Below are 26,471 nucleotides of genomic sequence, written 5' to 3'. Positions count from 1 at the left end.
TCCTGGCTCTGGGCATGCCATAGCCATTTGGTAGCCATTATGAGGATGCTGGACCAGATGAACCTTTAGTGTGATCTAGCAGGGCTGATTTTATGCAGGGGGGAGGAGAGAGAGGAGAGGTCCTGCTGCAGCAGTTCTCTGTGCAATGTTGTTTTCAGTAATGTTACATTCAGATGGTGATCCAGGAAGCTCATTGCCAAATGGCTAGGTTGCTTTATATCTTGCGCAAAAGATTTCATATTGCAGAACAATATTTCAAAATCTTGTGAAGTAAACAAAAAAGGGTGATGCATGGACATACACATACCAGCTCATTCCCAAGAAGGTTTCCATGCATTTCACAACCTTGAAAAATACTGCATTGCTGACTCATGTTCAGCATGTGGTCTACTAAGATCCTATATATTTTTCACATACAATACAGCTGTTGAGCCATGAAGTACTCATCCTATATTTCATCTGATTCTTCAGACCTAAATGCAGAACTTTTATCTGTTTTGAAATTCATTTTGTTTGTTTTGATTTAGTTCTCCGTTCTTTCAATATAATCCTGAATATTGCTTCTGTCTTTTATGGGCTAATAGCCGTAAATAAATAAATTGTAAAATTGTAAATTGCTTCTGTCTTCTAAGGCATTTGCTACTCTGCCCAATTTGCATTGAGTCATTTGCAGATGCAATGAGCATCTCCACCACTCCTTTGCCTTAGTTAGGTGTCAACATACATTTTGGTCCTGTGGAAGCAAGTGGAATTTTGAATGTCATGAGCACCACCCTCTTCAATAGCACCCTCTCTCCCTCTCTCTCTCCACTCTGCTGGGTCACTCCACACCCTCAATAGATAGAAATTCTGCAAGCACTTATCATGAACTCCTGTGCCCCTTGAATGAATCTCTTCAACAGAAATTTGCTTCACCCTTGGCTCTGTGAAGACTAACTATGACCAATTCATCTGAGCACCACATAAGGGTACAATCAGAGGAGTATCGGTGTGGAAAGTGTGGGGAAATGGACCACCAAACAGGAAATTGACGATCACCTTTGGGTTTTTTTACTTAGGAAATCTCGGGCCCTGCATACAATCTCCATACTGGAGCAAGAGAAACCAATCAAAACGAAAGCTATCAGAAACAAGTGTTTTAATTAAGGTTCATATTTACAAGGATTTTTTCCAAAGTATTATGGAAATATATAATTCTATCAAGTCAAATATTGCAGGATCAATAACCTCTTGTAGACCAAGTTGCAATTAGTACAAAATATAATACAACCTATTAAATCATTATTAATAAGAAATTCAGCATCAGCCTTTGAGATAAGAAAATATAGATAGGTTTGGAGGGCAGATACTTTGAGAAAGAGCCCTTGAGAAATTAAGATCAACTGATGTGGGGGGAATGCAAAAAATAACAGTACACACAGCTGAGTCTACTCAGCTCAGTGCATTTTTATGCTACACGGTAAAAATGTAACAAGTAACACACCTTCAAAGCCGTCATTGCCACAGAGGTACTAACTTTATAAAAAGCTCAACATTTTAGATCCTGTGGCACTTGGGGATTTTCATTCCCTATCCAATTATTAAAACACAAATACACTGACATTTTCTGTATTGAAGCACTAATTGTTTATCAGCTTCATTGCCTTGGAAACCATGGCTCTTCTATTTCACCTTACCATCTATTAGACTGGAAGACTTCAGTGCATTCAGTGCAGCCATGGAAATATTAGTTGCTGTCCTCCATGTCCCAACAGCAGCTGGGGGGGGGGATGATCCTCAGCATGTTTCTGTGGGATTCCAAGCCTTTCTAATCCCTTGACATGCCCTCAGATAAAGGGGGACATATGCCACTCCTGGGACTGGTCTACTTGTTTTCCCTCCATTTAAGACCAATGGGATAGAATATATTTCATGTGGGAGGCAGGACACACTTTCTGCCCTATTGGCGTGAGCCCAGCAGGGCTGAAGATTTGTCCTACTAACCAGGGAACCTTGCCTATCCCATACCTTCATTGGGTACTCCTCATCAAATCTCTTCTTTAGAGACCCTTAAGCATAAAGAGTTCAAAATTAATTTGGTACCCAAAGCCAGTAATAGAAAATGAAGACTAAATCCTACAACAGTTACATATATCTTATGTACAAAAACACCCAATTAAGGCTAACTTTTGTGTAGATACTACACAAGCGAAATTATACTTTTGGGGGACAGTATTTATTAATAGGAATGTAGTAACATTGGCTACAAATTATAGCTTCTCACAGAAGAAGCAACCAGTGTGCATGTTTAGAATGCCCCCAAGCAGTACAATGGGCAAACAAGAAGTGGCTTGAAGCAATTGCTAAATCCTCATTTCCCCCCACTTTCTTAAGCAAGAGGAGCCCCAGCAAATCACAGGAACTGGAAAAATGTATTGTTCAAAGAAAGGATGCATTTCTTTTCTTGTTGCTGGTTGAGGGTTTTAAAAAAAGTATTATCTTACCATGTTTATTTGGGGGGAAAGTTGCTAATACTCAATTTGCAATCATAACTTCTCACAAACATGGTACATTTCCTACTCCTATGACTTGGTGGGGGTAATTTCTTCTACCTGAGATCAGAGAAAGGCATATGCTCATTTGGTGCTTCAAGCCACTGCAGCCTTTCCTGTTTTTGGGGACAGTTGTGGGAGAGAGATATTTCGGATGTCAGACACTCAGATATGGTTGTTTGTAAGCAGCTGCAATGCATAGCCAGGCTCATCAAAGTGTAAGCAGGCATGTTACCTGAGGAACTAAGAAATCAACTGCAGAGTATGACATGCTTTTCATAGTTGGCTTACAGTATGTAAGCATCAGTCACTACAGTGAAAGCAATGTAAGCTCCGGAAGTTACAAAGAGTGCTTCTGTCTAAAAGCCCTTTTAAGAAACGAAAATAAAATGAGATACTAAGATAACAGAAGATAGTATTTCCCCAGTACAGCCTACAATAGAAAATTGTAGGCTACTTTCACCTCTGCTGTTGCACCAGCAACAAAAACAATCCCAAACCCTATTTCATTTCATCCTGCAGACAGTTAGCCATCCTACCTGCAGCTAAGAGTACAGCCCTTGAAAGTTATGCTCATGATTCAAATCAAAGCACTATCCAAGCATCAGATAAAAAAGTGACACCTCTTCACTCTCAACTAGGAAGTGAAAAATACCGGGTTTTAGTATATGAATGACTAGAAGTAAGAATTGTCCAACTTATGTCACATTAAAATAATGTGCAGAAGGTAATAATGTTCTTTCAACAAATAAAAACCAAGCTATTTCTCCAAGTGAACTTCAAACCAAGAGAATAATCACAGTAAGGAACAACTGACTGGTTATTACATCTCTAACATGTGGTGGCTGCAATCTGAAAACTTTGGTCCTTCTCATAGTAGGAACTGGCTCCTACTTTCAGAATAAAAGTTAAAAAGCAAATAGCTGCACTTATAAGCTGTAGAACAAAGGATCTAACTCTAAAGTTCCACTTTTAAAAAGAAAGTACCATAAAACTACTTCAATGTTTTGACTAGTCCACCATCCAGGTAACATAAGCAAAAATTGAAAGTTGAAAGAGGACAGTGTTTTGAGCTACATGAGACAGATCTTAACAAGCTTTGGCCCACATAGTATTCTTGCAGACCTAATGATTTGCTCTTTCACTGACAACATCCTGAAGGCGTTTCAGTAAAACATCATCGTTTTCCTGGCACAGTCTCTTTGCTGGTGATTCTGTGTCACTGTCAATTGAGATTGCTCTCTTCTTAGGCCTCTGTCCTCCTTGTTTTATCATATTGTTGATTTCCTTCAAACTCTGAAAATTAAAGAATTACAATAAAAGCTGGTAATAATTAAAAACAAAAAGAGCTTAATATGTGTCTTTATTAGAGTATACTGGAGGGAAATCCAACATTGCACAAACTTCCCCTTCCTCTAATCTGTACTGTAGAATCTCAAGTCAGTTCCACTTATGCACCAACTCAACTAGATATTACCCTTAGCTTTCAAAAATGTTCAGAAGTGCGGTATAATATTCAATCTTTGATTAAATTATTACAATCACATATAGTATTAGGGCACTTCAAAAAGGTATGGAGAAGGTTTTAAACACTTAAACAGCATTAATCTTACCTTAGAAGGGCTCCCATTAAATTTATATAAGAGGGCAGTTTTAGGTGTCAAGCAAGCACCATTCTTATGAGGTGAAACATAAACAGAATGTTGCTGGGATATCCGCCGAGGAGATACAGGTTGATGTTTAATGCTAGGAAATGGGGAAAGGGAAGGTGCTTCGACCTTGGAAAGAAAAATTGCAGAGTTAAATACAGACAGGCCATTCTCTAATTTTACAAATGTAAGATTTAACGGAAGAACACAAGCTCAAAAATGACAACTGTGATGAAGTTTATTTGACCATCTATACAATTTTCTAAACCATGTATGTTACACTCTTAATTTTGAAGGATCTTTTTCAGCCACTGAAGAGATTCCCGAGGCTGCTTCCATAACTTATTCACCACAAATACCAATTCAACATCAAATAGATACCATTAATTCGATCTTAGGCTTTGAAGAGAATTCTCTGCTACCCAAGACTTGGAGGAACCTGTTGTACGGCAGTTAAGAGGGGAACAATATAACATGCACCTCTTTGAATCTCTCTTTAGAATACACCACATCTAATAACAATTCTATTTTACATACCACATTTGTTATGTATGCATTACTTAAAACTTAGGTTATTTATCATCACAGTAATACTGAAATTTAGGGCTGTTAGGTCTTTTACATACAGTGGAACCTCGAGTTGCGGATGTAATCCATCCCGGAGGCGCGTCAAAGTGTTCGCATCCAGAAGCGCCACGCCTGCGTGTGTGTGCGCGCTTTAGTGCTTCTGCACATGCAGCAAAACCTGGAAGTAATCCGTTCTGGTACTTCCAGGTTGCTGTGGGACACAACTTGAAAAGGCGTAACCTGAAGCTGACGCAACATGAGGTATGACTGTATTGAAGGATCTTTCGGAGAACCTAACGATTTCTCAAGATATTTTGAATATAAATTTGCAACCATTCAAATTATGCTTATGTAGAAGGCTAATGACCCAAAGTACACCACGGTACTACTTCTTATTGGTTACACAAAGTAAGTTTTATAACTGATTAATACAAACAGATTTAACAGGAGTCCACATAGTTTTTCCCCAATTACTCTTATCTGGGTGATTACCTCTGGGTGATGTTTATCTGATGTGGGTTCTAATTTCAGTGCGAAGACCTGCACTCTTCCTAAATAGACAGTGTCATAAAATGTTGGAAGATCCCCTCTCTCCTCCTTTTCCAAGCCTTTGGGAATTTCTGGTTTTGTTCTCATAGGTGAACAGCTCATCTTCCTGGGTAAGTCTAATGAAATGAAGGTGTAAGAAAAATAACATAGGCCATTATTATTATTAAAATTATTATTAAAAATAGTAGATCTATTTACTTACCTTCTTCTGACATCTCTTCCACTTTTATATCTGACGCTGCCTCTGTGGACACACTTTTCAGTAAAACACTTCTGTAGACCTATAGCACATGGAAAAATGCAGGTTTTGGAATTGCTGGTAAATTGAAAGAAAAGGTTTACAATTTCTCAAAAGTGCAGGTAATATTTAGGTAACAAATGTATTATCTTTACTAAATGCCTTAACAAACTGTTTGTAGCTTGAGAACATACTTACATGGCTATTTGCTTGTGGCTGGTTTCTATAGCATTTCATTATGTCCTGAAATGTTCTTTCATCTTTGGATACCTGAACAGAAGAAGAAGAAGAGTTTGGATTTGATATCCCACTTTTATCACTACCCGAAGGAGTCTCAAAGCGGCTAACATTCTCCTTTCCCTTCATCCCCCACAACAAACACTCTGTGAGGTGAGTGGGGCTGAGAGACTTCAAGAAGTGTGACTAGCCCAGGGTCACCCAGCAGCTGCATGTGGAGGAGCGGAGACGCGAACCCGGTTCCCCAGATTACGAATCTACCGCTCTTACCCACTACACCACACTGGCTCTACAGAACATTGCCAAACCCATTACACAATAAAAACATTCCTGTAGACATGCATGGATTTGAAGGGTTGGGAGAGTTCTTCTACATGCGTAAGTGAGCTTCCAATGACTTCTCCTGCAGCTCTTTGTGATGCTTGACAACTCAATAAATCTTTAGGACAAGAGTAGGCAAACTAAGGCCTGGGGGCTGGATCTGGCCCAATCGGCTTCTAAATCCGGCCCGCAGATGGTCCGGGAATCAGTGTGTTTTTACATGAGTAGAATGTGTGCTTTTATTTAAAATGCATCTCTGGGTTATTTGTGGGGCATAGGAATTTGTTCTTTTTTTTCTTCTTCCAAAATATAGTCCGTCCCCCCCAAAGGTCTGAGGGACAGTGGACCGGCCCCTTGCTAAAAAAGTTTGCTGACTGCTGCTTTAGGAGGAAATTCCCAACAGAGCATAAGGCGCTAGACCTTTGAGTTGAAAATAAGCCAGTGCTAGTGCATATGAATACATGATGACTGCATGTAGCCTAAACGAGGAGTCCGCCAGCAACAATCTTTATGGAGAAACACAAAACTGGTGGGATGCTGTGCACTTGAGGTTTCTCTTAGTTGCATGCCATATGGCTAAGTTTGTGGCTGACAGTAGGAACCGAAGTGTTCATAAATGCTTATGTTGTGAGGTGCCCTGAGATCTATAGATGAGGGCGGTATAAATTTAATAAATAACAATGATAAATAAATTACATGGTGGGAAGTAATTATACGGAACCTCAAAGGAAGTAATAGGAATCACTTTTTATTATCATTGTAAAATGGCACATAGTTTGAATTAATGTCTTTTGTTGCATACTCCCACTCGCATCATTTATAAAGATTGTGACAGCAAATATTGTTGGAGCTCACACCTAACTGAGCACTAGTATTTAAATAAATTCCTTGCTCTTACCTTTGCTCAGCAACTGCTTTGGAAAGGGGATGCCCAGCAAATACTTCCCACTCTCCAGCTCCATAACTACAAGTATGGGGTAAATGGAGAAAGGGCTGTTTCCTACAGCTACTTAGTGCATTTCTGTTTCTAACTCACAAGGTACAATTGGCTAAATTCATACCTTCCTAATTCACTTGGCAGTTTGAAGAGCTCAAATAAGATAAACGTGAAATGACTATGTGTTGTTCCACACACTGAGAAATACTTAAATATTAGTTGGCATTTGCTTCAAGAGATTCTATAGAGGACTTGTGGTACAGGAAAGATTCTGAAAAGCACCTCTGGGGTGCTTATATATAGCACATATAGCACCTCTGGGGAACACAAGGACAGCTTATCAAACTGCTACATAACACAGTTTTGAAGGCTCAGTATCAAAGCATCCAGGTTTTGCATGCAACAACTAATCCATGCTGTGCTAGAGAGCAGGCCGCAATATGTTCTTATTTGATTGACACAAAGGGAAATTACTAATATTAAGTATTTGGGATGGAAAAAACACAGAATCGTCAGGTTTGTATTTGAACAACTTATATATCACTAAACAGGCAGCTGGAATGGTGATATGAAAGTCATGCCAGAATATAACATAAAAACACTACTGCATTTTGAACAGAATGCCTTACCTTTGCCATGATGAACAAAGCACAAATTAGGAGCTGATCCAAGTGCCTATCTTTCATTAGATCTGTACAATGAACCAATGTGAATTCGAAACATGTCCATATCTTCCTGCGCAAATCATTGGAAACATCCAGTTTTATGCACAGATCACGCAACCGCACACTTGCCAGATGATACACCTAAAATGAATTACCATGTAACACTAAGTGAATTTAACAGATTTTTTTTGGAATGTTAGGAATTTGAGTGGAGGGACAAACAAGGAATAGGAATGCGAGGAAATGGAAGTGTACACTACTTTCATTTCAGGCAATTTTGCTCTTTAATACAGACTTTATGTTTTAGGAGATGTTTGAAACAGTGGTATGCACATTTCTCCTGCCTCATTCAAAATGCTGTGGCCCACCATAAATGCTCCCCTTTAAAGCCACTCCCCATCTTGGCCCAAAGGCTTCTAACGCTAGCATATAAATACAAGGTGTCTCTTTCCCAATGTGTCTGGCATATGCATTTTCCCTTACACCCATTTTAATTGATTTTCATGCTCTACTGTAGGCTCATTGCTTAGTTATAACCCATCTCCATTTAGATGATTAAAAACATTTCATCCTTATCCCCTAGGGGCGATTTATTCCAAAACAGATGCTCTCCAGCTTCTGTTGGTTCTCCCCCCCCCCAGGGGTCAGTGCTTCCATTCACACAAGTGGAACTTTAGATCCAAGCCAGCATGTTGTGACTTGGAGTAAATCTATTTTGTACAATGTTGCAACGTAAATCCTGATGGCTTTAATGTAGAATATTTTGTTAGGGCTATTACAACGAAGCATTATTTTGTGCCAGGGGGAGGGGGGGCGTTAGAAACTTTAGCAAAAAATATCTTCTAGAAACACTTTTTACCTTTCTGAAAAATAGTGCAAGAGATCCAGTTTTCTTTGGCCTGCTTCCAGCTGGCTGATATGCCTCTTGTGCTTGAGTCATATGAGGATGACTTGGAGACACACTGATTAAAGCTTGAGCAGTGAGTGGGGCTTGACCAAGGCTGTCCGCTTTAGATTCTTCAGACAAGTTGACTGAAATCGGTATCAAAGTGATCCCTCCAGTATTATTTGCAATACCTAGGGTATATCCACAAGTTACAATTTATGTATTTACAACACACTTGCAAAAGTTAATTGCAAACAGAAAAATTATTTAAAAACTTTTTATGTAAGTGTATTGATGTGCATGGTATTTACTCATCAATATAGCTATACCATATAGTGCCTTTATAAATAAACACACCAAAGTGAATTTCCCACAATAGTTAAAAGGCATTCAGTGAACCAAAAGTGTTTATAGCCAACAGTTTCACATTTATTACTCTTCTCCAAGATTACCAGCATTATAATCTAAATTATAAATTGCAATATATATTCAACTTACCATGCAATGTAATTTTTTGTCCTGTTACTGTAGCTGTTGTCATTGAAAGAACCGTCTGCTCAGTTGAAACAGGCACATTTTCATCAACAAAGCTTGACACTGGGGCAATTTTCAACCTAGTCCCTTCAGTCAGATTTTTTTCTGCAGGTTTTTCTTTTGGGCTTTCATCTCCAAAAAGTCTCCTCTTAGCACTTCCTGCCACAGGAGAACTATAGCGATCATGAACAGAAATGGGAGACAATGGTTGCATATCTAAAATGAAAGAGGGGACAATGTGTCACAACAAAATGCAACTGATCACAGAGAGGTTAACTTTATCATTTCAGTAATTAAATTTTGAAACACAGAATTGTCATGCACCAATACTACATTTTCACAATTTCTAAATAATCTCTATCGATTTAAGTTCCTATTTGCACAAAAATTCTTTCCCAGAGTCTAAACAACAAGGTCACATTTACCATTGAATGGAATTTTTCATTTGTCACAAGCCATACATCAATAAGGAAAATAATGAAGCTCAGCAATCTACGGTTTACAGTGTGTGAGTGAGAGACTAACATTCATTTAGGCTGCTGATTCTTAACACTCCTTGACGGATCTTTTCTTTGAGAAACAACTTGTTTAGAAATAAACATCTTTGCATAAGTAATATTACCAACATGAAGTGATGTGTGTTCTTGTCCTCAAGCAGAAGCAACCCTTCTCAATGAGTCACTTACGTAAAACTTGTTTTCCTCCTTAAGAAGGGCAACACTTTCCACTTTCTTATCTAGGCCAGTGTTTGTAAGCCTATGGTCTGTAAGCTTGGTTAGGTCTGCTTAAAATGACCAATCAGCCTTGAGCAGCCCCTCTTCTCCCACTTGCATGTCACTATTGCAAGCAGGCTGGAGTTCCTTCCAGTTTCTGGAGCATTCTGACCTGCTAGCAATCATGGTGCACAAAAAGCAGGAGAGGCACCTTAGCAAAAAACACAGAGAGCTGGGTCCATCTTCCTCCCCATTTGCAGCACTGTGGAGGAAATACCACTTATTCCTCTGCTGATTGGTGCAGATTAGTTGGGTGGGGGTATGTATGCCTGCCTCTCTATGTGCCTGGTCACTTTGGTGCAGCCTACCATTGGCATGTGCTTTTCAGAGGTTTACCAACAATGAATGCAACCTTTAGAGGCTTTTATGACTGACAGTACTACCCAGATAGAGTCATACCTCGGGTTAAATATGCTTCGAGTTGAGCGCGTTCGATTTGCGCTCCTCGGCAACCCGGAAGTAACGGAGCGCGTTACTTCTGGGTTTCGCTGCTTGCGCATGCGCAGACGCTCAAAATGACGTCACGCGCATGTGCAGACACGCCGAAAAGCGACGCACGTGTGCACACACACGCCGCCGCTAGTTACGTTTACCTCTAGATGCGAACGGGGCTCCAGAACGGATTCCGTTCATATCTAGAGGTACCACTGTACACGTATAGAGGCAGTTTAAATAACTTTAAATAACGTATAGAGGCAGTTAAATAAGGTTTTCAGAAAGAAAAACATTGAAATGCTTTTCTTCTAGCTTTTAACTAAAACCCAGATGACCAATTCTAATTGACTACCTGGACAAGGAGACGCTTTTAAATACAAGCTATTTTACACACAGAAAACAGTAGTAAGATGTTGAGGAAAGGGGGAGAGAGATGATGAGCTTACCCCGTCTAAGACTTTCCCCAAGATTTGTCCGAACCTCTTTTACTCGAGGATGCACTATAGGAGATACTGGCATCATGGGAAGATGTCCTAGTCCTCTTCCTCCATTCCCTGTTTCAAAATTACATGGAAATATTACCTGGGAAGGAAAATGTGACAATTTTGAAGAGGTAGGAATAATACTGTTTTGCTGTCTATTATACAAATATTTCTTTAATGGGGAACTGAGTAGTTCACCACAAATTTCCCTCCTTGATTTAAGGGGTGAGGGATATGACTTAAATTACTCCCATGTGTTCAACTTTAATTATTTGCCTGTCAACATACTTCTTCACAGGTAGGGACCTTGTTTTCCGATGCTTGGAGGGCATCCCACAGAGCCGAATCTTTTGTCCAGGCTAGGCTTTCAAGAATCTGTTCCTCAATGCTGTTGAGATGTTTTACCATATCTCTAGAGAGTCCTTCTTCGGATCGAATCAATATTTCAATCACCTTGAATGAAAAGAGTATTTTGGTCACAGACACAGAGTAAAAATCTACTTCACTAACCATTTTCACTGCCTCACATTAAGAATTGTATATACAAAGCATTTTCCCTACAGCTCTTTTCATGTGGAATTTTGGAGGTTCTCCTGTGTTCTTTCAGCATTTTTGGCCAACCTCATCTCCAAAGTCTTCAAATTTCTCTCAGCCACACCAAAAATTTCCATAAAAACTAAATTGCTTTCAGACTCTTTTAGTCCAGCAGTTTTTAATTTTGGAATTTCATATATGAACTGCCCTGAGATCTACGGGTATAGGGTGGTATACAAATTTAATAAATAATTATAATACAACCTCAAACATTTTGGATATCATCATTATTATTACTAACAGTGAGACCTCAGACATTAAAAACTTCCTGATACAAGGATGCCTTCAGATGTCTTCAGAAAGTCGTGAAACTGTTTATTTCTTTGACATCTGACAGAAAGGCATTCTACAGGGTGGGAGTCACCACCAAGAAGGCCCTCTGCCCGGTTCCCTGTACCTTCACTTCTCTACAGTGAAGGAAACACCAGAAGGCCCTCAGAACTGGACCTCAGTGTCTTGTCTGAATGATGTGAGTAAAGATGTTCCTTCATGTATACAAGGATGAGGCTATTTAGGGCTTTAAAGGTCAGAACCAATACTTTGAATTGTGCTCGGAAACATGCTGGGAGCCAATGTAGATCTTTTCGGACTGGTGTTATATGGTCTCAGCAGCTGCTCCCAGTCACCAATCTAGCAGTCCCATTCTGGATTAGTTGTAGTTTCCAAGCCACCTTCAAAGGTAGCCCCACATAGTACATTACACAGTAGCCAAGAAAATTACTTTACATAGAACACAAATACTCATCAGCGTACAAAATTTTTACCTATCAAAAGATAGTAACTGACTGGCATTATTATCTAGCTGTCATTTCTGTAAGAAGTCAGAAGGAAGGATTTGCCAAATTGCAAACCAACTTTAATTCAGTTAGGCCTTCTTTTACTAGTCTTCCTAACTTCTTCCTTCAACCCTTCATTGGATGGCATCTCCACCTTATAAAGTAGTATGGAAGCTAAACAATTTCATCACTAACATACAAGTTCTATATTTGTTTCATAAGACAGAAGTTAGACCTAACTTTGACCAATACTAAATGCCTGGGCCACTAACACATTACATTTTTATGTGTGCATCAAGAGGCTTCAAGTGTACATCTAAATCTGTTAATTATGCATGCAACAATCTTGCACTGCCAAGGCACTGTGACTGACCACTACTGTTCCTATCAAGCATGCATAGTCTGTGAAACAGCCCTTTGACAACTTAATACAGTATACAATACATGAAGTCAGTGCTTTGCTTGTGTTTTACCTTATAAAAATAGAATGGCCTGAGGTTAAGAATTTCAATGATCCAGGGGAAAGTTCGGGGTGAACTATATGCAAACAGCACTATCTCCAAACAACATGCCAGCAAGGAACGGTGGAAAATATCTTGCTCTAAAAGGGCCTAGAAAGAAAAAGCAGAATGTTTAACCTCTCAGTCATATAAGAAATTGTAATTCAGCATGCTTTTTAAACCCTGCCAATCGAACTTGAGATAAGCTGTTTTGTCAGGAGTTGAAACTTAGTTATATGGAAGGTGCTCAAACACTAGAGAGTTCACAGCGGACATTAGCACAGCTCTATGCCTAATAGTCCTGTTCTGCTTCTGATTTCTCTTTTTAGAAGTTCTGTCAATTATTTTACTTCAAAAAAGATGTTTCATATAGTAAGAAGCTAGGTGAAGTATAACAGGCAAACATTCATTTCAAGTTTTACTGGTGGTAACAAGACATTTCTTCAGAATTACCACTGGTTATATTTTTAAGAGCAGATTCTGTAGGTGATAGGGACATGGGTTTTTGAAGTTCCAAACACAGCACTGAATTATTCAGTCTTATAAAATCCTGCTGCAGTAATAATAAACTAATACTTATACAAAATGAAGCTTCTAATAAATAGATTAACAGAGTATCTTCACCCTAAAAAGCTAACATAGGTGAGACCAGTTTTGTCTCTGGGGAAGGACCGAGGAAGAGAGATGGCTGCCTCAGTTTGGAAGGTACTATCATCTGAACAGCACATAAGTGAACTAATTAGAAGGGAAGTAGTACAAGGGAAGGTTGAGGCCATTCAAGTTACCTTATACAGAACCAGTTCATTAAGATCATAATAGCCCTGCTGGATCAGGTGAAAAGCCCAACTAGTCCAATACTCTTGCTCTTGCATTGGTCCACCTAGCTAATTATTGCCTACTCTAACTAGAGAGCTCTCCAAAGTCCCAAGCAGAGCTCTGTCCTAACAACTTTTACCTTGAAATTCTGGGAACTGTACCTAGGAACTTCTGAATGCAAACTATCACTGAACCCCTCATGCAATCTTCAGAATGAGAGAAAAAGCCTGAAAATTCTGATCCTTGGATTTTGCTCACCAAAATAGGCTTTCCATACTGCACCCCACCCCCGAGTTGGTTTACTTACAGACATGTCTTTGCCATGTAGCCTCCGCATTTCTTGTACCATTATGGTTTCCAAGATTTTATAATAAAGGATTTCTGCCAATTTTAACCGGTTAACAGCAAAATCTACAATTTAAACAGAAAGTTTTTACATTTTTTACAGTTTAATTGTATTTAACTTCTATAGTAAGACCCAAATGTTTGTGACTTCATATTGATGAAGAAAACATCAAATGGCTCAGGCTGCGAGTAAGAGTAATGCAGTAGGGGGCTTACTTTATAGTGAGCATGCATGGGATGACACGGTAATGCAACAGACCAGGCTTCCTCAAACTCGGCCCTCCAGATGTTTTTGGCCTACAACTCCCATGATCCCTAGCTAGCAGGACCAGTGGTCAGGGATGATGGGAATTCTAGTCTCAAAACATCTGGAGGGCTAAGTCTGAGGAAGCCTGCAACAGACAATTCATGCTAGCTACAAGTAGGACCTGAAACAAAATGTTGCAGTGTGGAGTGCTCCCTGTTCAGAATCGCAGCCATTCTATCCTATTCCCTGTCGTCCTAGCTTTCCATTCCCTCGCCTAACTGACAGCCAGGCAACCAGCCAACATTCCTTGGTCATTTCAGGTCTCTCTGGAATGTGGGGAGAGGGGGCATTTGAAGAGTTTTCTATATTTCTGCAAACCTTTGGGTTCCCATAAGACTGCTGATAACTGTTTTGTGTGGGTAGTCTTTATAGCTACCTAAGGAACAGCACTCTTCCCCTAAAGATGGACATTAGTACAGTATATTAAAATAGCTACATGAAGTATTCCCAACATGCCATTTACACAAAGAACTGAAAGTTGTGTTTTTGTTACCTTTGGCTTTGAAACATATGAAATTTAATATGTAATTGTTACTTCCATTCCTACCTATGTGAGATCCTGGCTGATCATCAGTTGACCGTGTATAGTTCTGACAGAAAACTTCCCCTATCTCTTTCACTCTGTTCATGATCGTTTCCACAGGATTTTGTATACAAGACCTATAATATAAAACCAATAAATTAACATAATATATGAAATGTTATGTAATTATCTTTTGATAGAAAGGCTTCCACTTGCCACATTCTTCTGTAATTAATGCCTTCACTTTACTGCATTTTAAACTAGAATACATTGGCTGCATTTGCAAATAATGTTACATTTTAACAATGGTTTGCTCAACAAAGCATGAGTTGTCTAACAGACATGCAAAAAAGGCATGACTTGTTTCTTCAAAGATTGGTTTGTTCCCCAGATTAGTTTTCCAGCTGCTCTTGTAACCTGATGAATGTCAGGGGTGGGATGCCCAAATAAACCATGGTTAAACAAAGCTATTGGGTTCACACATAACATCAAACCATACTTAAAACAATCAATGGTTTGCTGTCAGAAAACAAACTATGGTTAATCACCTGGGCTCATGCGTTCAAACAGATAATATCTTAGCATTATTTGTGAACCAAACTGTTATGAAAGGCTTAGTCTACAGAAAGTGAAGCATTAGACTTATAGATTTGATGTTTATTTATTTATTTAGCTAAAAATTATTTATTCCATTCCCCATTTGGATGTGCAACATTGCCTTACTTCAGCCATTCCCCACAACAACTTAACAATTGTCTATTCTAAACAAGGAGTAACTGAACGCGTTGAAGTATAACTAACTTCCCAAATGATCATTGCCTTGGCAGAAAATAAGTGGAAAAAGAATGCCCTAAATCTAGTAAACCACTTCCCAAAACAGAGGAGCTCTGTAGTTCTGGAATTCCATTTCCATCTAACTTCTTCTTGCTGTAAGAGAACTGAGCCTAACTAACCCCCACCCCTGAATACCCAAGGCTGGGAAGCCATAAAGTTCAGTTCCTATAGAACGAACACCTACTGCTGCCATGACTAGCTGGAAGATTACTGGATAAGACCAGAGTATGATCAGTTTTAATTTTTAACTGCATTACTTATAGTAAAGGTACCCCTGACCGTTAGTCCAGTCGCTGACGACTCTGGGGTTGTGGCGCTCATCTCGCTCTATAGGCCGAGGGAGCCAGCATTTGTCCGCAGACAGCTTCCAGGTTATGTGGACAGCATGACTAAGCCACTTCTGGTGAACCAGAGCAGTTCACGGAAACGCTGTTTACCCTCCCACTAGAGCAGTACCTATTTATCTACTTGGACTTTTGAAGTGCTTTCAAAGTGCCAGGTGGGCAGGAGCTGGGACCAAACAATGGGAGCTCATCCTGTCGCGGGGATTCGAACAGCCAACCTTCTGATCAGCAAGCCCTAGGCTCTGTGGTTTAGACCACAGTGCCACCCGCGTCCCTGCATTACTTATACACTTACTGTATTTCAAATCAGTTCACACAACTTCAAGGAACCAAACAGAAAGAAGCAACTTAATGAATTACTAACTGCAAATCATTATGTTTCCCAGTCATGATTCAAAGAGCTTCTATAGTTTTATTCCACCCCCCTTCTTACATAGCAATCCGCATGCCATATTGCTAGCAGTTTTTTTGACAGTTCCTTAAATTTCAAGAAGTGTTTTGCCATGTAATATTGTAGTTGTAATCCAGGAAAGACAATATGTTTCTTTGGATTCAGTCCCCAGATTATGATTAGATCATTTGATAAAAACCAGAATGGGGGAAGACAGATCTGATAGAAAGAAAAGGAGTATCCACTTACTCAAAAATAGCTATAAGCTGTTCACTAGGTGCATTTTTTAGCCCTGCTACAATGCTTTGTAACCGGCTTACACTCTGTGTTGCGGAAGCAACAGGAGTAATTACTTGTTCCTTCTCTCTAAGGTATCTCCTGCCAGTCAATGGAGTTGAGGGTGTGAAGGATCTTTTCTACCAAGTCAAAGAGAAACATCTTTCAATTGTTTTGGCCCATGGTTAACTTCACAAATACCATCAAACTTTAGATCACAGCTGCAGAACATGACACAACAAAAACATACCCAAAATAACAATCCCAGAAACTACTGACCGTTCAGAATTGAACTGTATGTTACACTACTTCTTTTTTAGACTGTGGGTTGGATCCACTGACAGGTGGGCTGACCCCACTCTCCTATCAAAATGGCTCACTTAGAGTGGTGCAACAGAGGATCAGGTCCAGTGGTCAGATTCAGTTCCCCACCAGTGGTACACCCTTGTTTGGCTTACTGTACTGTATGAACAAGGCCAGTGTATTGGTGTTCACCCCCAATCTGCCAAAAAGTTATTTAGATATTGCATTAATCGCGTCTTAATTTTTTAAAAGTTTGTAAAGATGAAACCATTTCTCCCTATTTTCTAACACCTGTTTACTTTCTGCAAGCAGCGTAGTCAGGAAAACCAATTAATTCCCCTGTCCTTCTGAAAAGTGTTGGTATTTATTTCTCAATAGATATGTGGACAAATCACGTTTTAAAATGTGTTTTTAAGAATAGAGTTTGGATCAGGTACACTGTATAATTCTTTCATACATATGAGCCTGCCTAAGCATTAAGATAAGTTACAGAGGTCCTGCTTTTTGGCCTGTAGATGAGCGCTGTTAGGCACATGGATACTAAGAAAAGTGCTCTCTCAGTGGTGGCACCACATGTTTGGAATGCTCTCTCTTTCTCTAGGGACATATGAATGTACGTAAATAACTTACTATTGCTTTTTATGTACAGAGTTCAAGACATGTTGACTTAAAATACCTCATCCACTTTTCTTGCTGGAGACTACGAAAGCAAGCCCACTTCTGTAAGACAACTAACATTACCTTCTCAAAATGCTGTTGAAGGTAACACTCTACATGAGCTCTTGTCATCACCTTGCCAGATGGCACATCAGTAGAAAACTTCCGAGGAGTTCCAATTTCTTCTTCTGCATCTTCTCCCAAGAAAACTCTCTCATCAAAGTCTCCTTCTGTCAGAACATATTCTTCATATTCTTTATTCAATGCTTTGCTGGAAGACAATATACACAATTATGAATTAATGTTAAAAGAAACCAAACTGGTAAGATTTTATATTTTACCCATTGCTATACACACATGCTCTCAGTGCTCCCCTGCTCTTCTACCTATGGTTTTCTAGTTTCTACAAGTTGATTTTTTTTTAAAGCCAACTGTTGGGATAGAATGGAAATAGGAAGCACTAGCAATTAGGGGGTCTGAAAAAGCCTTTTAAAATGTTTTACACCATTATTTTCATAAAATTTATATACCACTTGATTTAAAAAAAACAAAAAACTCAAAGTGGTTTACCAAAAGTAAAACAGTAAATCAAGAAAAAAAATACAGTAGTACTTTAAAGCATACAAAAAAAAAGTACTAAACTGTCTAAGCATCTGGGTAAAGGTAAAGGGACCCCTGACCATTGGGTCCAGTTGTGGACGACTCTGGGGTTGCGGCACTCATCTCGCTTTATTGGCCAAGAGAGCTGGTGTACAGCTTCCGGGTCATGTGGCCAGCATGACTAAGCCGCTTCTGGCAAACCAGAGCAGCGCACGGAAACACCGTTTACCTTGCCGCCGGAGCAGTATCTATTATCTACTTGCATTTTGAGGTGCTTTCGAACTGCTAGGTTGGCAGGAGCACGGACTGAGCAACGGGAGCTCACCCTGTCATGGGGATGCGAACCGCTGACCTTCTGTTCAGCAAGCCCTAGGCTCTGTGGTTTAACCCACAGTGCCACCCACTTCTCTAAACAAGAATGTTTTTAGCAGGTGCTGAAAAGAGTACAGTCGTACCTCGGAAGTCGAACAGAATCCGTTCCAGAAGTCCGTTCGACTTCTGAAACATTTGAAAACCAAAGCGTGGCTTCTGATTGGCTGCAAGCTCCTGCAGCCAATCGAAAGGCATGGAAGCTCCGTTGGTTGTTCGGCTTCCGAAAGAACATTCAAAAACTGGAACACTCACTTCCAGTTTTCAATTGTTTGGGAGCCAGAACATTAGACTCCCAAGGCATTTGGGAGCCAAGGTACAACTGTATAGTGAAGGTGCCTGTTTAGGCACTGCCACACTATACGATCAAGTTCTTTCTACTTGATTCAAATCTGGTAGCACCAACAGGACACAAACAAATGTGCTTGGACATTGCAAATTGTTTATCACTTCCCTATAGAATTTTAAATAGCAGAGCCTATAAAACAAGTTTTTGCTTTAAACAAGAAATCCACTAATGAAGTTCACCTCCTGACTCAACGGTCAAGGGAAGGGCCATAGCTCATTGATCTAGCACCTGCTCTGCAGGCAGAAGGTCATAAATTTAATCCCTGGCATCTCCAGGTAGGGCTGGAACAGATTCCTATCTGAAACCTTGGAGAGCCACTGCTAGTCAGTGTAGACAACACTAAGCTGAAAATACCAATGGCAGCCTCTTATGCTTGCATGTCATAGTAAGCAACAAACCGTGGCTTACCATGACTCTAGTAAATTGGCTCTATTCTGGGGCAAACCCTTGGTTTACTGTTAACAAGCATATGCATATAACTCAGTTTCTCCCATTTTGCTGCAGCCTGCCTGAAGCTAGGAGAAACAAACCATATTTGGCTTCGCGTTTGTTCCTGGCTTCCACTAATGGTTTGTTTGGAGAGAAACATACCACAAATGCTGGTTCTCACGTAACACTAGTCCAAGTCTCATGATTTATTTCTCCCAGCTGCAAGTAGGCAAAGTGAAGGAGGAGGGACTGGGCCGTGTGCATTAGGGTTGTGCTTGTTCAAAGTAAACCAAAGATTTGCCCCCAAACCAAGTTAATTTACTAGAGCTGGAGACTGCAACATGAAGCAGTTTCCTAAATCTGCATGCCTTGATTGTACAGGAAAACAAGATAACGTCCTTCAGGATCTTGTGTAGAAATACTCCAGAATAGGAATGCACAGTATTTTAAAATCCAGTGTGCATTTACTGCCATAGCTTGCAATTCATCATTAGTAATACCATCAGATGGCAGAAGAGCCATTTCCAAAATGTTCTACCACCAGATTCACATAATGAAATAAAAGTATTCAGGTAATTTTTGAATGCGGAACTTACTTGTTGTCTGCAAAGTTACTACAATCCAAAAGACAGTCTCCTTTTAAAATCTAAATGAAAAAAACAAAAAATCAGAAAAGCAGTTCAAATAAATAAAACAAGAACAAGCAAGCCAGTCTGACAGCACAGCTGTGTAACATCAGTTCAAGTGGCCCTGACACTTAAGCATTATTTAGTCGGAACCAAAGAAAGACCACTCAGAAATGTTCTCCCCTATTTATATCAGACAAGGATAAATATATGTTTAAAGCAGGCTTGAAGTTTTGATTAAAAATAAACAAAAAATTACCAAAAGAACACTTTTGCCAATCATCAGTCCTTTATAACCTACTCAATAATTAACAATGACTTTTGAGCGTATACCTCTCTATCACAGAGCTTCGAGATATATGGTTTAAAGTAGTGTTCCTTTATGGTCTTGGCTTCTACCAAAAGACCATCATGTAATTCACATAGTGTGGCAATAATGCACGGAGGCCCTTCAGAAGTCCTGACATCAGCTGTATGGAAGTCTTCTGGCAAACCTTAACCAAAAGGGGAAAAGTAATGTGATGAATTAGAAACTAATTTCAAGACTTGTACAAAAAAAAAATTGAATTGGGGGCAGTCATCATACCTTTAAAAGATGAATTCAATAGATCTCTCTTATGTGGACACAGAAGTGCATTTGCAAAAACCAGATCCAAACAGCACAGAAGCAAATGGTATGAGTTCACTAAATCACCTCCAATCATATTAAAATTCCCTTTGGAACAAACCACATAAACACAATTAAGATCATATAACCCTTCAATTGAATATATGGAATCAAGTTAAATCATGACTTACCTTTTGTGTAAACAAATAACGTCCAACAAAAGTTGAATAGGTCTTTAACATTGCAGGGCACCCGTCTACAGAAATAAAAGTCAAGGTTAAGTTCTAGAAAACTGTTCTTCCAAAAACTGTTCTTTGAAGATATGCAGCTAGAGCATTAACTTGAATCTAATTAGCAACTACCATAAACTGCAGTCGCAATTTTAAACTTGAGTAGTACAATGGATTCCTCCATTAGCCATACTTCCATTTGTCATGTTCAAGAACCCTTCCACCACTATCACCATCCCACTGACTACCTAGTTCTTTTGTAGTCCAAACTACACTATTTTGCAGAATGCTTCTTGTGCCTATCTCAAGTTGGGCACCACAGGAATTGTATAACATTACATCAGCCTTCACCAACCTGGTACTGGCTGCAGATGATGGAAGTTATAGTCCAAAACATCTAGAGGGTACCAAACTGGCAACAGCTGGATTACAATTAGCTTCATTATTATTATTTTACACAATATATAATCCAAAATAACCCAGCATTTCAGTAGTACCTGTGTTTCCTGCTTCTTTGTAGCTTTGGTTGTTCCTCATCAGGATTTTTAAATATGACCAGGAATATTGGCTTAAACTTCTTGAAAATCACTGCCGACACTTCGAAGTTTCTCTCCAGTCTCTCCACTCGCTCCCGAAACTCCTGAGGCATATTTGACATGTCCATCCACTTTTTCATTTTACTAAAAAACTGAATTAAACTTAAAAAAGAATGACATTGGATTGTAATCTTTACTATAGTTCATATCAGTATACAAGGTATGTACTTTGAAGTTCTTGTGTTGTTGAAGAAGACCCATTTACACAAGCAAGAAAATCACTTGATTACAAAATGTTTACATGGCTCACAGTTGAATGCATGAACTGACTTCACTGCAAAGTCCAGGTCTGAGATGTCGTGAAGGTATATGAAGAAACTACATTAGCACTGCAATCAACAAGTATGCATATATGTTTGAACTAGTGTTAGAATTATCCTTTGACATATGCTATGCTATTTACCAGTAGTTTCTTACACTAAAGGAGTTTGCCTAACTACACTCAATCTGCAAAAATCTTATGAAACCTCAAAGTAGGCAACTGTGCAATTTGAAAATAAATTTCCAGTTTAAGTATTTCATGTCTAAGGTTACCGCTATATGCACAGACCCATTTTTTAAAAAATAGTAAATTATGAACTTATGGAGCATAAAATCATAAGCACACCAAATTACTTAATGTCTTCAGACTGAAAAAAGCTAAAAGCGGTATGGGCACTCACCCATTTATTTTCAAAAAAGTAATACCTTAGTTTTGCTGAGCGTAGTATCCTGGTGAGTGAGACACAGTTTCCTTCCCTCAGGCCACTTCCTACAGTGGGGATAATACTCTTACGGCAAGCAACATAGAGCGCACAGGCCAACCAATGTACTGTTTCCCCCTGCAAAGATAAATAAACAATGGCCTTTAAGAGAACAATCCTCAGTTTATACTCTGGTTTTTGATTCTTTTAAACTACACTAACTACTAAACTTCTCTTAAAGAATAACTTGGTACCAACTCTGCTTGATGTACTTATTAGAAGATATAATAGAATAAATAACATCAAATTCTAATCAAAACAAGCACTATGAGTTGGATAGCTATTCTGAATTTTCATTAACTCTCAAGCAAACTCTGACAAGCCCATATTCAATCATTTTCAAACTGTGTTCCAGGGTACTCTGGGATTGCTCACAGAGAAAGTTCTATGAAAAGCTTTTATGAAAGACAGCTTGTCCACTGCCACCAATCTTTTCTTGAGGTATGTTGTGTTCTGAGGTCCACTGAAATTCACCAACATCCCACATGACTGGACAATTATAAAAGTTTTCTAACTAGATTCTGAACACATGCAGAATTCTCTGCTAAACACAGAGCAGATGAAATGTTCCCTGAAAAAGACACCAAGTTTTAAAGTCACTGTCTTGGATGCAAGTCAAATATCTGCAAAGTTACTAAGCAACAGCATTATCTGTCATAGAACGTGTGCTGAGAAGTTATTTTCAGCTCCTGCTTCAATTTTTAGCATTAGAAATGAAAACATGGAAATGTGTCACTGAAGGAGAAGAAATATGGCACAACTTTTTATCTAACAAAGTTTTCAGGCCAGCCAGGTTAGCTATCTTCTGCCATTGTCAAATGTCTATCAGCAAGGAGACAACACTTTGCTTTCAACTTGCAAAAAACTACCAAAATCCTAGAAACCCGACTCAGTCTTTAATCTCTTACATGTGCAATATTAAATATTTGAGCTCAACACTGAACTCCAAAGCTTTTAATCCTGTGCCTAACGCACATTTTGAATGAGTGATTAAGTACTGGAATCAACTTGGGGGACGGGAAATTTTCGAGAAATCTCTCAGCAAATAAATAAGCATGAATGCTCAGTAAACAGTCAACATCCCATCCCCTCTCTGCAAACTTTGTGCAAAGCAATCAGCACAAATGCTAAACAAACTGGTTGCCTGGTAGCGACTCGGGGCCCAAGAGCAGGTGGCGTTCTCCATGTCCATAGTCCATCTTAAAAGGAAACATCCCGAGTCCTTGCCCACAAGGTATGGGAGGCAAAAGTGTCCAGGGCACAACTCATCAGAACCTACAAAGCTCCTTAGAAGGCTATGATTATTTAAATACAGCTTAAGAATCCTTAATAATGCACTTTTAAGTGAAAGCTGAGCTGCATAGTAATGAATCCATTTTGGTGACGGGGACAACACAAATGGATGTAAGCAGTGGAGAAAGAAAAGTTTTGAAACTTTGGTTCCTCACTGGTACTTGTTTACTGAAGACCTCGACTTAATTCCTGGCTCTTGTGGGAGGCCCCCGTTTAAAAGGCCGTCGCCTGCTGTCAGGCAAGTTCGCGCGGAGGAGGAGGCTGGCGGCTGCTCCTCCGTTACCCAGAGTAAGCAAACAGCTCGGTCAGGAGTGAATGGAAGAGTGAAGCCGGCAGATGCAAGAGAGGGGTCGGCGCCGGTGGGGCGGGAGAGAGCAAGCAACAGCGGGGGTCGGTGGGAGGGCAGCCTGCCAGGGGACCCACGAAGTCCGGAGCCCGGCCTGAAGCTACTGAAAGCTCCCTAAAAGCCCTTCATAGTGGCCCACAGCCCAGGTGGGACTCAGCCGCGTCGTCCCTTGAGGCGAATTAAAACCCTCACGCAGCCCGGCGCGCTGAGGCCACTGGAGGGCAGGTCGCGGGGAGACGTCTATTCACCGACCGACCCACCCTCCCTCCCTCCCTCCGCACGACAGGCTGGTTCCCACCTCCAGGCTGTAGGTGCCTCGCAGGGCCGTGAAATCCCGAAGGGCCTCGGCGGCGCTGCTGGCGTCCAAGTTGAGCTCCTGGCAGAGGTGGCCTATGGCGGCCCGGATAGGGCACTGGCTGTCGGCCGGGTCGTCGTCTTCCCCCGGCATGATGCTTCCACCCCGTCCCGCGAGACCCCCCGCGTAAAAACAGGCCTCCCGATCGCCCACAATCCTTTGCGCCGAGCGCGCCAAAACGGCCTCAGCCACTCAGCGAGCGACGCTCGACTCGGGCTCCTCCCCCGCCCGGTGAAGCCTCTTTAAATATCTAGCGGCGTTTTCGCCATCGGTAGATTCGCAAACATTTTCGAAGGTCGTGCGCGGGGATGGGGGGGGGGGAATAAAATGCACTCCGATGTCCCAAACCGTACTAATAATTGGTTTCCCCCCCAAAAAGGGAGTCAAGAGGAGGGAAAGGACACGGTCAAGCGAGGGTGAGCTGCTCAGCTCCACGTTTTGCTAGCCTCCCTATCGGTTCTCCGGGGTATCTGTCCAAGGGACAGCAGGGTAAAGAAACACTTCCTCAGTAGAAGTTGTTGTCACTTTTCCAGCTCAGGTTCAAAATAAATAAACAAACAAAAACCGCAGTTATTTCCTCATAGCAACAGGGAATTCTTATATATCTGGAATGGCTTCCTGATAAAATCTTAAGCTTCCAGGTTCGGGGAGGGGGGTGGTCAGTTCTGGACGAGCTCGAGCCACACCTTTCACGTCATAAACAGTAATAAACGGAGACGAGGAAGGGCTGCTATTTATTACCTAGGTCATCCCACCCCTCTAGTTTTTTTTAATAACTCTGCCCTAGCTTTCTGGACTTTTCTTTCTTTCTTTTTAAATGGCGCTATCATGGCTGTAAAAAGTGCTTTATATGTTTGGTCCTTGTTGTCAAAGACGGTTTACAAATGAGAGAGGAAAAACTCTGGCTGATTAAACAAATCAAGCATTTTAATTTACAAGCCTGGGGTAAGAAATAATGCACACACCCACACCCAGGTTGTTGCTTTCAATTTATGCTTGAATTCCCCCCCCCCCCCCGAGTTATCTAGATTAGGGTGAACCTACACTGAAAACCACAGAGCCTAGGACTTGCTGATCAGAAGGTCGGCAGTTCGAATCCCCGCGACAGGGTGAGCTCCCGTTGTTCGGTTCCAGCTCCTGCCCACCTAGCAGTTTGAAAGCATTTCAAGTGCAAGTAGATAAATAGTTACCGCTCCAGCAGGAAGGTAAACAGCGTTTCCGTGCACTGCTCTGGTTTCGACAGAAGCAGCTTAGTCATGCTGGCCACATGACCTGGAAGCTGTACGCCGGCTCCCTCGGCCAATAAAGCGAGATGAGCGCCGCAACCCCAGAGTCGGTCACGACTGGACCTAATGGTCAGGGGTCCCTTTACCTTTACCCTGAAAAGTAAGCCATTGGCTCAGACAGTCAGGAGACCACCCACTATCTCAGTCCAAGATACTTCTCAGACTGGAGCAGTGCTATGGAGCCAGTGTCACAAAAGTAGTCGGACTGCATGTACGATTAGTGTTCAACATCACTCCCTCAAACTACCCAGAAGAACTTTTAACTTTCTTGGAAAATAGTGTGCAACAGATTTGTGAGCCATGTTAGTTACTGCATGATCTGGAACCAAGCAAGTTCTATTGACCATGCCAATTGAAGCCACTCAGAGTACTTCAGCATTTTAGGTTTTGGGGGCAAAAGGTTGTAGTGTTACCCTAGTCAGGTAGATAAAATAAGTAGCGCTGCAAACATGTATCACCTTAAATTGATTAATTAATCAACAAATGAGTAAACTGCTCAGTTGTTGTGGGTTAATTCTAACTAATGAAGACACATTTTAATCCAGTAGGCTCTGACAATTAAAGGTATACATTGCTGAAGTATTCTCATTTTGGTGAGGAAATATGAAAAATTAAATAATACGAAAAGGAACAACAACAAAAAATTAACAGCCTCTCTTTCCAACAATTGGTAGCTTTTGTTTCTTTGACCATAGGTTGTCCCACATTTTCTTCAATATTTCAAAAATGTACACTTGATTACATGTAGATTTAATTTTACCACTTAATCAATTTTTCTAAAAAGATGACCAAAAATACTTTAATCAACAGCTTTAAAAACAACCCATTGAGACAGCACACTTAGAACCCAGTTATCAGTCTTTGGAAATGTGTCATTAGCTGCTTGGCCTGGGGGCTCCTCAACATACTTTCTTTCTGCACTTTGGAAGGCAACTATTTTCTCTTCTGTTATCTCCTTTAAATATACTTGAGAGACAGGACATTTGGCTCTTCAGTTGAGCGGACAATTCTATAGCTTGGGTGCTATGAATTAGGGCTGTATTGGGGGAAGGGGACAAGTAGGGTGGTTTCAGGATTTAAAAACTTATCAGGAATAGCAGTGCTTTTACACATTTGAAAAAGGAGGTAATTGTAATTGTTGAACTGAGATGGGAAGTAAATGTTCACATATC

General features: G+C 40.4%; 1 protein-coding gene across 4 annotated transcripts; it reads right to left on the bottom strand.

Moving 5' to 3' along the window:
- Positions 1-1,123: 1,123 nt before the first annotated feature.
- On the bottom strand, positions 1,124-24,574 carry RBL1 (RB transcriptional corepressor like 1). 4 transcript variants are annotated; one of them, XR_014549088.1, is made up of 23 exons: positions 23,957-24,574; positions 21,964-22,097; positions 21,178-21,378; positions 20,642-20,706; positions 20,430-20,558; positions 20,177-20,337; positions 19,814-19,863; positions 17,555-17,741; positions 16,484-16,650; positions 14,690-14,802; positions 13,798-13,901; positions 12,648-12,785; positions 11,093-11,257; positions 10,769-10,904; positions 9,079-9,330; positions 8,554-8,771; positions 7,659-7,835; positions 5,733-5,804; positions 5,499-5,577; positions 5,240-5,412; positions 4,145-4,309; positions 3,022-3,827; positions 1,124-2,984 (listed from the first exon to the last, which is right to left on the bottom strand). XR_014549088.1 is itself a non-coding variant. In XM_083617685.1 (22 exons), the coding sequence occupies exons 1-22, from the start codon at positions 24,104-24,106 to the stop codon at positions 3,657-3,659; spliced, it is 3,207 nt and encodes a 1,068-aa protein (XP_083473811.1). In that variant the 5' UTR covers positions 24,107-24,574; the 3' UTR covers positions 1,124-3,656. The 4 variants fall into 4 exon arrangements, 3 of the variants coding, with proteins under 3 accessions (XP_083473811.1, XP_083473812.1, XP_083473813.1); XM_083617685.1 differs by having other exon boundaries at positions 1,124-3,827; XM_083617686.1 differs by having other exon boundaries at positions 1,124-3,827; positions 17,606-17,741; positions 23,957-24,180.
- Positions 24,575-26,471: the final 1,897 nt, after the last annotated feature.

This window comes from Podarcis filfolensis (assembly GCF_964270895.1).
Source record: "Podarcis filfolensis genome assembly, chromosome: 6".
In the NCBI taxonomy this organism is placed as follows: Eukaryota; Metazoa; Chordata; class Lepidosauria; order Squamata; family Lacertidae; genus Podarcis; species Podarcis filfolensis.
Note: the sequence above shows the minus strand (reverse complement) of the source record. Positions and strands in the feature narration are given on the sequence as shown.